Raw genomic sequence first — 13292 nt, forward strand, 5'->3', positions numbered from 1 at the left:
ATTCGCTATCTGTTGGACTCTGAGATAAACTCTGTAACAGAAATGAAATTTCATATCTCATCAACAGTAAATTGAATAATGAATGATGTTGGCTGGTATCATGAGGTAAGATGGTTGTGATGAAGATGAGGAAGAAGACTTCACTGTGTAAACCACAATGAAAATTGTAGGCGTTGAGTCACTGGACACAGACAGAAGCACGGTTGCAGGTAGCATCGTGATATACCTGTTCAGGACCGTAAATCGAGTTCGTAAATCAGTGGTTGCAGGTTCAGATCCCAGACAGAGCACTGCCATAGCACTCTTGAGCAAGGTACTTAACATGGAATAAAGGAATAAAGTAAAAAAAAAAAGTGAAAACAGGATTGGTGACCTGTACAGGGTGTATTCCTGCCTCTCGCCCAATGCATGCTGGGACAGGCTCCAGCCCCACTGCGATCCTGACCAGGAACAAGCCGTTTAGATGATGGATGGATGGATGGATGGATGGATGGATATACGTGAAAACAGAAACTCTGTAAAAGGCTCTGGGTAAAGACGCTAAACGAAGCTAATGATCACTTTGAAGAAGGGAGCCTGATCTCAGCAGTGTTGTGCGTAGGCCGTGACCTCCCCTGTACGACGAGCCTCGGTAAAAAAACAGCCTCGAACGGATGAGATTAGCTCTGGAGAACGATGAAACGCGCCGCCCTTGTCATTCCGCGAGGCGACCAACCGGAAGCGAGCCCGACGGGCGTCTTACGAACGCGACTAGGGAAGGGCTAGCCTGCGTAAACACGCCAAAGCGACGGAACTGCTACTCGGCCTCTGGATTGACGAGTGACGACACGACAGGACTCAAAGCGACGCTAAAACCGATCGATCGCTCTTCGCTCGGCCGACGAGCCGCACGCCCTTCGAGGCGCTTGTGAGCTGAAAGAATTACGCTATATCTGGCCTCCTTTCATTCGGTCTAAGCGAAATGTCCCTGAGATATTCCAGAGATTACGAGATTACTTACTGCCAGGCCTCTCCATCTAACCATGCACGGCCATGAGAATAATTCCACAGTTTCATTTTATTTTTTTTTCCCATTGTATTTTAACACGCAGTTAAGTATCTCTGACAGATCTTTCTCTGTGGTGATTCGGTGTGACTGATCATCTTAAAGCCGCATTAATAATCTGTATACGCGTTAATAAGTTTTCCTGTGAAACGGCTTGTCGTGTTTAAATGAAACTGCGACTTGCGGACCAACATATGGTGGGATGGGGACGTGTGCGTGTTCAGCATCAGAGGACAACTTAAAAGCGTGAAATTGAACACGCTTCCTTCACCGTGTATCACGTTCATAACAACCACGTAATCGCACGTTTAGAGTAGAATATAAAAGCATTTGTCCAACCTTTCATCTGACTAAAGCTCGTTCTTAATTCAGTGGTTAGGACATGTAACGTGTCTACATATTTTTTTTTTTCTCCCCCTCCCATCTGGTTTCGTGATCACAATGAGGAGAGAATAATGTCCTAACAATTGGAACACGGCGGCATTGGCTCGGAACACTGATATCTCCTGACAGTAGTTACTACCGGCTGCGTCGCAGAGGAGGAGGAGAATACAGGATTTGGATCGTTCGAATGCCCGTAACGTCTAGTGCTCCTGCCGCACGTCACTGGAGCAGGAAGTGAAGTCCGGCTGCAATGATCTCCGTCTCCATCCTGCCAGATTGGCTTGCTAGTTCTACATGACGTTTCCTTTTTTTTTCCACTACCATAATGCGTCTCCTGAACTGACAAAGAAGGGCAATTCTTTCAGACTAATGAGTTACTGTATCCACCCCACCCCCCCCCCCCCCCCCCCCCCCTGCTCCCTTCATCACCAACCCCCCCCCCCCCAACCCCCCCACTTAAGGAAGGTTCTTTAGGAAAGAGCTAGTGTCAATTATTCAGAGCCATAAAAAAAGTGAGAAAAAAAAAATGCAGCATATGCTAACCAGTGTATTTCTCACCAAAATATATCACATTTACTTACTGTGAAGAGAGCTAAATTCATTCATTGGCCTTGGGAATTAATTAATTCAAATCCACGAGATAATAACAAAACAATAACAAAAAAAAAACAAAAAAACAATGACACCAGATAGACCGAATCCTAACATAAACATCGTTTGCTTTGGCTTTCTGCTGGGTAAATTACCGGGGATAAGATTCTGTTCGGACCGAGATTTGCCTTGTGGCATTCCAACAGCAGGCATGAAACCACACAGAGAAAAACCTTCACTGTTCAGACAAGTTCAAAACAAATTAACGGAGCTCTGCAGCAGACACATAAAAAAAAAAATGCTAAGGATCATTTTCAGCGCATAATAAATGTCGTAAACAACAAAACGTACAGAGCGAGCGGCTTATTTATGCAACGATCAATCATTTTGTGTGTCGACCTCACACTTTCAATCCTACTGCCAGGCTCCTACTGAGATTCACCATTCATTATTCATTCATTCATTATCACAGTTATATATATATATATATATATACAGTATATATATATTTTAAAAGACGTGTTGATCTCCGATTTCAGGCAGATTTCTTCACATCTGTCTGTCCCCTGGTTGTACAGACGCGTCTCCCTGAGTGACCGGGGGATTCTTCCTCAGAACAATTCTCTGAAACCTCATGCACTTCAAGCTGAATATGAAATAAGCATTTTTTATTTTATTTTTTTTTTACAGACAGCCCCAAGATTAAAACAGAGCCGAAACATCAGTTTTCTGTCATCAGCGAAATGCTTTGCCCACAGGGACCTGCTTTACAAAAAAAAAAAGAGCATTATTAACCATAATGCCCTAATATTGTTACATGTTATGTGAAAATACAATGATTATGCTAATCGGGCGGTTTATGACCTGACACTACCTGGGCGATGCGAGCTTTGCTCAGAGACCGCAAAGCTACAAAACCGAAATCATTTTCTTTTGATAGATTTTGATTAAACTGCCAACGGCCACTGAGATTAGAGATATGGAATTAATAAAGATGACCTTGCAGATATTATTCCTGTTGTTTATTTCCACACAAGACCCTCACGTCCCCCGTTTCATAATAGCGTTCCATATAATTTAGATTACATCGCCGCTATTGTATCAAAGTTCAATACTCTATTACTTTTGTTTATGTGAAATGCCCTTTACTTTTATTAAGGTCGCCGGTCCTGCTTTTCGAATGTACTCGAGCCAATACTGCAACAGCATGATTTACCGTGAACTCGTGATCTTGGAGAGAGGCGCATATTCCTCCCTGGGTAATCTGTTTCAGATAAAAACCGCCAAAATTTAACAGCGAAATTTTCGCCTTTGACGCTCATAGAAAAAAAAAAGAAAGAAAAAAAAGAAAAAAAAAAGCTGTAGCGAGGAGTGAAATCATTTAAACTGAAACACCTGCAATGGAAGAGGTGAAGGGGTCAAAGGTCGAACATCATCACCTGTCTCCGAGCATCAGATGCTTTGTGGACGGCTGTCTGAGGACGTTTCGCGCTCAGACATTCATCGGGACCGAACGTTGAAGGAGGGCTAAAGAAACAGGCCTTGCACAAACAATGATCTACAGGTCAGAGTCGCACGCGTGTCCCTGTAGCTATATAACCGCAGCAAGGCATTTCACCTCAAAGTGCTGTCAGACACCTCAGCAAGAGAGACCGCCTGAAATGGCTCATATGCACCTCAGCAAAGTACAAGCCAGAGACATATATTTAACTTGTGCCATTACACGCCTGAAAGCATTCAATGAGTATGACAACGTGATTATTTGACTCTCCCCCTCCACAAAAAAAGCTCAAGCTCGAAGAATAAATCTATAAATAGCCAGCTAAAAAGCTTATTGAAGCTTTTATTATTTTTTTTTACTGCAGTATAATACAGAGCTATGTTGTTTCCAAATGCAACGGCACCCATTATTATGCTTTAAAGTGGGATTTACAACTTTGCAAACAGTTCAAAAACAAAATGCCATTTGTTCCATTTCCATTTTTTAATTTGGAAATTGTGCTGGACATGTTTGCCTTTCAGAAATGTCCGAACCCAGAGGATAGGTTCGCCGCCAGCCCAATTCCACCCAAATTATCCTGCACAGCTGTGGTATCATTTGCACATATTTATGACTGCTGATAAAATCATTACTGCAAGTTATCCTCATTTGTGTTTACACTACCCCATAACTCCATTACGACAACTATGCAAGCCTGGGATTTTGATTGGCTGAGGTTTTATCTCTTCACCAATGAGAGCCCGGGTCACTATTCTTTCTGAAATACATAACCGTCGAGGATTTAAAACTGCATAGCAACTGATGTCCTTCTGGGCCCCCATAGGCACTGGATTGATCACCTGACTAATCGTACCTTGTCATACGAGAAAATGTATTTTTACGGTAAAATGTTTGTTAAATAAAGTCCCGTAGAATAACATTAATAACTCATTATTTAACAGCCATCCCATAAAATAACAGGATTTATACAGTTAAATTACATGAATTATACAGTTGGGTAGATGGGTTTGTCACTGGCAACATTGCTGCTATTTTTATGGTATTTTTAGTGTACAATTACTGGTTAATAGTGATCCTCAAAAAAGCAATCAAGTGCACCAGCAACCCCAGCGGCGCACAGATGAATTCACCACAGATTAATGTAAAAAGAAAATCAACAAGGGCAAATCATCTGTCAACAGGACACAAGAGAGCTGTGAGTATCGGATAGACGTCACCCGCAATTTGACCGACGTATTTTTGAGTGAAAATATTCATTAGAAAAACTGGATGGCGCCAAATTATGTGCATTTTTCAATAAGAACGCAATCAGTGGCAGGGAAATTCCCTCCACTAACAGCCTGAGCAGAAGTAGAGGACGTGCCACGTGCTGCCAGTGGCAGTACAGAAAAGCATAAAGGAACTGATCAAGTGAAACTGATCGCTTCAGAAACAAAATGGCGGCCCTAAGATAAAATATGTGATTCTGGTGCATTGATAGAACGGAACCCAGAGACTGCAGTTTCAAAGGGGCTGAGATAATGCCAAACACTTTTATTCAATGGGCAAGGTTAATTAATGCTGCGAAGACATCTGCCTTTGTTCAGCAAGAAAATGACAAAAATAACTGATTTCCGGCATATTATGATGGAATCCATTTTCCTGACAACAGCTGCTTTTCTTCTGTTACTTTCCGTGATAAAGAAGGTGTGTGAGGCTGCAGTTCCAGCTTGTTAAAATGGGAAGATCGCATGTAACAGAACACTGCATGTCTTTCTGTGATGGAATATTTTTATACCACTTGGGGTTTTTTTTTTTTTGTTTGTTGTTGCCCCAACTGAAAAACAAAAGGACTTAAAAATGACTTACTAAATAATAAAACAGTCAACATCAAGCTGAAATTTACAACCCGCTATATTTGCAGCAACACGGTTCCACGTTGTGTCTGACATTTATTTATCCACTGGGAAAATCTGCATCGCATCATTATCATGAGAATTTCTTTTTTTTTTTTTTTTACAAAAGTCCCGTCAAAGAACAAAACACTGAGAATGCGGACGCTGCACCCCAGAGACGGAACACGGCTGCCGCTTACCGTCATAGTCTTCCTCGACGACGGCTTGCATGAAGAAGAGGAGGCCGAGCATGCCGAGCGCCAGTATGAGGAGGAACGCCACCGCGGGTTTCATGGTGTCGAGGGGAGGCCTGGAAACTGAAGTCCGGCCCGTCACGCCCGATCATGTTTCACGTCCATAGAATCTTCTGGAATTTAAAATGAGAGAAAGAAAGGCATTCAAATCAGGCAAAACTTCAGCAATCTGTCTGTTGGTATTAAAAAATTATTATTATTTTTTTTTAAAGGGAGAGGCGACAATCAGGAGCCTTTTCTTAGATAATGACCAAAGTTTTACTGCTTGGGAAGCATTATAACAGATGGATTCAACCATTTTTGTGACTTCTGGCTACAGTTAGCAGCATCTTTGCAGTATCGTCTGTGTTTATAATTCATGTATTTGTGAATCTACCACAATGGAGGTAAACTTTGTCACAGAAAAAAGAAAAATGTGACTTGAAATAAATTCAGTATTTTTATTTAAAAAACACTATTTGGTCAGTACCTTTTGATGACAAAGTCATATGAAGCGTTCAAAACTGCTCTAGCAATGCAGGTTAAGTACTTTGCTCAAGGGTACGACAGTGCCCTATCCGGAATTGAACCCATGACCTTTCCGTTACAAGCCCAGTTCCTTAACCACTGTGCTACACTTCCGCCCAGTTACTGAGCTCACATCTCAGCGAGAGCAGAAAGCCGCACACTTACAGAACTGGGCTGGGCCCACGTAGTACAACCGAAAATGCGGTACATCAGTACAAAAACGCGACTCTGCACTGCATCAGTGAGCACAGAGCCTCTGCTTGCATTGCAGCAAATGACACCCTGCCATCAGACAATGGGCCAATATTCTAAAATGACACAAAGTTAGCATTGTTCATTAAAAAAAAACAAAAAGAGACAAGTACATTCTTATGCAAAATCAATCTTCAAAATACCCAAAACGCCCACTGCTGTGACAGTGCAAAAAAAAAAAAAAAAAAACACTTGCATTTCTCAACTTTCAAGGAAGTTGTTCCATGAATGATAGAAAAACAGAGATAATACAGCTATTCAATTACCGGCATGCGCGCAAGGGAATCGAAACCACTGTGGAAAAGACAGACTGTGGAAGGCTACGCTCTTACTCTGAACAACAAACACAGGAACTTTTCGATTACTGACCCCTTTCAACGAATCAAAAAAGCACTAACTGAAAGAAGATGCAACATTTTAAAGTAGTCGTGTCGTGTTGAAAGTAAATGACAGTGCTATCCAATTTGCATGAAGCCTCCCCCTATTGTCACTAGGCAATATTAAAAGACAAGAGAGTCCATTTTTACAAGGAGTGACCCTATTAGCTCATCTGGTGACATACACCAGCATAGCCTTCAGCCGTGGTTTGCTGAACATAATGTGATTTTGTTTGTTTTTCATCTAACTGCGCCCAGGAGAAAAACATCCTTCCTGGGGCTTCGGTTGTGCGAGGTGTACGCACTAATGTTAGATTATAACCTTCAAAGAGACATTAATTAATTACAACTATTAAATTTGACGACCCGAGGTTGCCAATTTTTCCCTGAGCACACTTGTACGAACATAAAACTTACTTACAGAACCGAATAACCGATTAATTTGGACTTTTTGTGTTTCTATATTATAGCTTACCTGCTTATTTTCAAGCCATTAAACTGTAACTTTCCCAAAAATATCCAAAAAATAAACCGGGCATCAAGGCTCAACAGAGGGAAATGAAATAGCTACTTCATTTTAGGTCCCCTAGAGGAGTCCCATATCATCAATAAATAAAAAATACCCCGTAAATACAGAGTAAATACCATGTCATCGATGTCGTTTGAAGGGAAATCGGACATCTCTGTATTCATTCAGGTTACGAACTTCACATCATCCAACAAACTGTGTCAGTACAGTGGTACTGTTTACTTTTTGCAAAACTGCTTTGGACATTGAAGGAAAGACACTTTGAACAATTGAAATCTTCAACAGACATGGAAAAAAAAGAGGCGTTTATTTATCATGTACCTTTTAATCGGGAGATAGGATAGATAGTGTAAGCCTACTTCTGTCGACTAGATGGATTCCTTTGATTCCACTGGCGTAAAAAGCAATTCACTTTACATTAATTCTTTTTTAAAAAACCAGACAAAATAAAAGCGGCGGGCTTTGAGTTTCTGAGAGACGGACGAGGTAGAGAGCATTAAGGAAGAAAGCCCGACAAAAATGATACAATCTAGGCTAAGCTGCCCAGATGGGCCTTTGAAACTGCTGCCTTGGACCTTGGAGAGTGGATTTAGAGGCGCGCATGTGTGTGTGTCAGGGGGAGTGTAGGGATTAGCAATCAATAACAGGAAATACAATCAGTTGCTTTTGGCCACTGACAGTTAAGTATGGCATCCTTAGTGCCACATTAGCTTTTAATTCCATCCTGAGACTCTCATCAAGGACATAACCTTACTCAACAAGAGCGAAATATGCTCAGGAAAACACGCTGTGGACATGACATCGGAGTACTTCTCTGTTTCCCCTTCTATGATGCGAATCTGTACGCTGAAATTTTAAAATATTCCAAAGCTGTTACAGCATGTGTGGCGTACAATGACCACAGAATCCAACCAGGAGCCATTACAATTTTTCAGAAACTGAAAACATATACATATTTTATGACTGCTTCTTGCTTTCAGTAGGCAGTTTGAGATGGGGTTATACAGCAGGCCTTTCGTCCTATAAATGAAATGTAAAGAGAAAAACTGTTCTTACATTTTATCATTTCTCTATTATATGAAATATTGGACATATATATAATTAATGAGGCACTTTTGTTTCAAGAATTGTTAACACCTTTTAAATTTTTTTCTTTTACGGGCCAGTGTACACAGACGTACAATTACAGCCAATCAGAAGTAAGCATGGCATGGGCAGCACAGCCTGCGCAGGTACTCCAGCCCAAGATCAGCGGTCTTCACTTCTGGTCCCGCAGGGCCTGCTGATTTTTGCTGTTGCTCGGCACTTAATTGACCAATTACGGCAAGGCAGTCGATCACACGGTTAACTCACCTCGCCCGATTTCTCAGGTCTGAACAGGTTGCGGTCCCCGCCCCGGCCCGGACCAGGGATGAAGATCACCACCCCCCACCCCCCTCCGCTCCCCCTCCCCCCCTCCCCCCCAGATTAAAATGAGTCACTTGACACACGTAACCCTTCTCACGATTAATAAAACTCAATAAAAAGCAGTGTGATGGCTCAGTGTAGTTTCTCAGCTGATCTCAGGTGGGCTGCGTGTCTCCATTTTGCGCAGCTGTGTTCGTAGTGAACCCCGCCTGCAGCAACCGCAGAAGCAGGAAGGTCACCGTGTCGGAAATAGACACAGTATCAGTGTTTTATGATCTTCGGCTAAATGGCTGTCATGCCATTGGAACGGACATTCGTTTTTTTTTTTTTTTTTTTTGAGGGGCTGACCAGTGGCATTTAACTGAGAGCAACAAAATAGCAAGACGAGTGTCGCCTGTCTTTTCTACCCTTCAGTTTCCTATCAAGAGGACAAATCCTGTTTTTTCCTACTTTGATTTAAATAAGGTTTGATTGATTAGCCACGGAGAGATTGTAACCCCAAGAACAACGCGAGAACTGATTTTGCAATAAAGATTACACGAGAAATGCATTCTGTGGGAGCTCACCATGAAACAAACTTTTTTTTTGTCAGGTTTTTGTTTTTGTGCTAAGTCGTATTTCATGTCCATCTATTGCAAAACATTGCCCTCAGGTAACATAAAAACTTTTTGCCCATAACTCCCCGTACTTTTATTTTTATTTTATGACACACAGTTGACACACACACGAGGTGCTGAAGTGGATATGATGTAACAATTGGGGGAGGGACTTTCTTTCAGGAAACAACAAATGGTCTGGTGATGTGGTGGGCTTCAACTTCAGCATGCAGTCAGTTTACATGAAAATAACAACATTGCAATAAAAACATTTTTTTGTTTCGGTATATATTTGGAATAAAGTGCTCTTTTCCTTGCCTCAGGGCTATGTTGAGTAGCAAAGGGTACCTTTTTCGGGGTAACATTGTGGTTCATGCAGTATATGTAGCTCTATATAAAATGACAACCTTGATAGTCTGTGTTTTGTTTTTGTTTTTTGTCAACATATCAACAGCTATTCACAGGAAATGGACACAAAATTTTTTCTTTGGACGAAAGGAGCCTGAGTGAGCCGTTTCAGACCGTTCCCTTCGACAGTGATGACAGGGAACTTGAGGGCAGTGTCAGTTAGGAGGAGTGGAACGCGGATATTGCCTTTGAGTGGCAGCGAAATCTTAGGATTTCTGGCAGCGAAATGCCCACATGGCGCCTGTTCGAAAAACAAACAAATAAACGAAAAAAATACATACAGACGCAAGCTCACATCACACCCTCTGCACATAAATGGTAAATGGACCGCATTTATATAGCGCTTTTATCCAAAGCGCTTTACAATTGATGCCTCTCATTCACCCATTCACACACACACTCACACACCAACGGTGAAAGGCTGCCAAGCAAGGGACCAATCTGCTGAGCTATGTCACACACACTCACTCATATATAAACATATAAAACAAGCCGTATGTAGACTTTATGTGCTTGTCTATGTGTGCGTGGACGTGTGTGTGTATAATAATAATAATAATATAATACAAATGAACTACCTTAAACAGACAGGAACAATGGGAAAGCATACAATGACATTCTAGAGAATGTGCGCTTACAAATTTGTGGCAACAGTTTGGGGAAGCCCCTTTCCTGTTTCAGCATGACAGTGCCCCGTGCACAAAGCAAGGTCCATAAAGAAATGGTTTGCTGAGTTTGGTGGGGAAGAAATTGACTGGCCTGCGCAGAGCCCTGACCTCTACCCCATCAAACTCCTTTGGGATGCATTGGAATGCCGACTGTGAGCCAGGCCTTACGCCCAACATCAGTGCCTGACCTCACAAATGCTCTTGTGGCTGAGTGGAAGCGAAACCCCACAGCCAAGTTCAAAAACCTACTGGAAAGCCTTTCCAGAACAGTGGAAGCTGTTACAGCAGCCAGGGGGGCGTCCAAGTCCACGTTAATGGCCATGGTTTTGGAACGAGACGTTAAACAAGTACATACGGGTGTGATGTTCAGGTGTCCATATACTTTTGGAAAAATAGTATATATATATATAGCTCTGTGTCCTGTCTAGTAATTTCCATCTTCATTGCTTTTACCTGCAAATGATTCTCTCTCTCTCGCTGTGTGTGTGTGTGTGTGTGTGTGTGTGTGTTTGTGTTTTCTCACTCAGCACTCACCAATAGTCCATCCTCTATCCAACTAATTAATTAAAATGTCTGTTCCAGTTCTTTTCAGTTTCCCTAAGTTGTGTCCCTCAGGAAGTATTCGGTGTGAGGGCCTATTAAATCCACAAATGTGCACAAAGTGCAACAAACTAATGAGAGTAAAACTTTGGGAGAACAATCAAAGAATGACTTAATTCCAGCCTTTGTAGTTTTCGCTGTCTGATAAATAGTAGTGGTTTCAAATTGCAAAAGGTTCCAATTTCACTTCCTCGTTCGGAAGAGAAAACAGTACAATAAAAAAAGAAAATGCAGTAAGAAAAAATTGCCCAGTAACTCCTGTATAGCACAAGACAAAAATTACATTTCCCAAATAAACCGGGATGTTCCGTTGCTCAAGTGCATACCTCATTATCTTGCTTGAATACTGTTCCTTGGCCAATTATTCTGCGAGCCTTGAAGGAATTAATAATAATAGAAAAAAATGCAGCCGGAAAGAACAGTATCATCTCTAAAGAATTAAGCACGTTTAAATTATCTCTTGCCACGAAGGAGTCCCGGCCTGCTCCCGCGAATGGCTTCGGGCAGCCGGGGTGACTTCCTGTGAAATAGATTTCCCGACAAATGCACAACGGTCCCCAAAACACTTTCAGATTATAGCAACAATAATGTTCCATATTCAACGGTCGGTATGCTACACGGCTCATAATCATCCTCACAACCTAAGGTAAGTTAGATAATAAATCGCCTATTGCTGCCGATGCATAATGTCCTGTGTGTGCCATTGGGCACACTGTTTCAGAGCAAAACAATATTTAGAACTGAGCCCATTGGGAAGGGAGCGTAACTGTAGATACTGCAGTACTAGACAGCAGAAAACACTGCAGTACTGGTCGGTATCATGATCAACTAGTAGGCTATCATCAAGTGAGACGCAACAAAACTATGCAATTACGACACAACGACGAGTTTTAAGTCACTCTCCTTTTGAAAACTTAATTTACTTCCACTTTTTTATATGGAGAAGTCAGCGGAGATATGAACGATAGCCTACTCAATGTTACAGAACTGACAGTCACGCAGAAGTAATCGGTGAGCTAAGCCCTGATGATTTTTTAACAGCTGACGGGTAGAGTGGAGAAACGCTGGGACGCGCAAAAAGACCGTGGTCAACAAACGTATATGCGAATGATTAAAAGTACACGTGTAGAAAGAGAAGAATATGTTTCTGAACTACAGACGTCACTGTTCCGAGAGTTTGTTCATTTCTCATTCGAAAGTTCCGAGTAGCGCGCATAGTAACGTCATATTCAAGTGGCAGAAACAAGTGAAGAGTAAGTTAAATATGTAGGCTATTGAGTTTTCTCATATGTTAACTGTGCACAATAAGTAGGCCAGTACTTTACCGTTTAGTTAATGAAAATCCCGTGATAATTCCCTGCGCCAGTGCTTTCTTTTCAGGACTGAACTGCATGGCCCTCCTCGCGACACTCCTACCTCACCAAATGGAAAGACGTTTGTGTTTGAAGGAATCACGCCTCCCGTGCGCGAACTGCCAAGTTATTGCTGTACGGGAGCACAACAACAGCTGTTGTCAAACACACTATAAATTAAACAGAGGGCATTTGGTTTAATTTTATTCTTACAGGAGGTCGTTCCACCAAATATAACCCAGACACTCCTGGGTGCAGTAGCCTATTCAGTTATTTCAGTTGTTTCTTGATTAAAATGCAGACGTTGCATACATTTATTCGATATGCAGCTAATTGTACACAGCTTCCATGCTTGCATATATTCATAAACTCCATTACAATAACAATTATAATAATAAATAATCGCAGCATGACTACAACAGCAATAGAATTTGAGTGTTTTTAAATGACGCAATTAAAATGCAATTATTCACAAACGCATTTTTCATTCAATTTCAGTGTTTCAATAGTTATTCGTCCGCACCTATTCGTAATTACCTTCTAAGAAAAGGGGTTGTGTGTTCAGACATAAATCGATATGATATTAAGTCTGAAATCTGCGTTAGAAATCTGCTGCAACAGTGCAAAGAAGACAGCTGGAAGTCTAAGTCGTGAATTCAGACACTGACGGTTATTTATATGACTCAAGTGGGCAGGTAACATAAGAAGCTCGCGCTGCCGCTTTTACGCGGACCGGAGAACTGTGTCCTGACCTGACTGTGAACTCGAATACCTCACTAGCGCACAGATGACACGAACAGGGGCTCACTTTTTGCTACTGTTCGAGCCATCTGTGTCATTATCCGGAACGATCCAGACACTGAAAAATGGTCCCTACGTCCTGGCACATCAACGTGTTAAAATAGCCCTGGGTCTTATTTAGTTCTGTTAATATGTGGGAAGCCGAA

General features: G+C 41.8%; 1 protein-coding gene across 2 annotated transcripts in view; it reads right to left on the minus strand.

The window, feature by feature from the left end:
* Positions 1–12434, minus strand: part of LOC118225627 (carbohydrate sulfotransferase 9-like) — a 66360-nt gene extending 53926 nt beyond the window's left edge. For both annotated transcript variants that reach the window (XM_035414325.1, XM_035414324.1), the window contains exons 1-2: positions 12319–12434; positions 5596–5762 (exon numbers count right to left, since the gene is read on the minus strand). In XM_035414325.1, coding sequence (XP_035270216.1) covers positions 5596–5689 — 94 coding nt within the window. In that variant the 5' untranslated portion in view covers positions 5690–5762; positions 12319–12434. The remainder of the gene's footprint in view (positions 1–5595; positions 5763–12318) is intronic.
* Positions 12435–13292: the final 858 nt, after the last annotated feature.

The sequence above is a fragment of the Anguilla anguilla genome, chromosome 4 (genome assembly GCF_013347855.1).
Source record: "Anguilla anguilla isolate fAngAng1 chromosome 4, fAngAng1.pri, whole genome shotgun sequence".
NCBI lineage: Eukaryota > Metazoa > Chordata > Actinopteri > Anguilliformes > Anguillidae > Anguilla > Anguilla anguilla.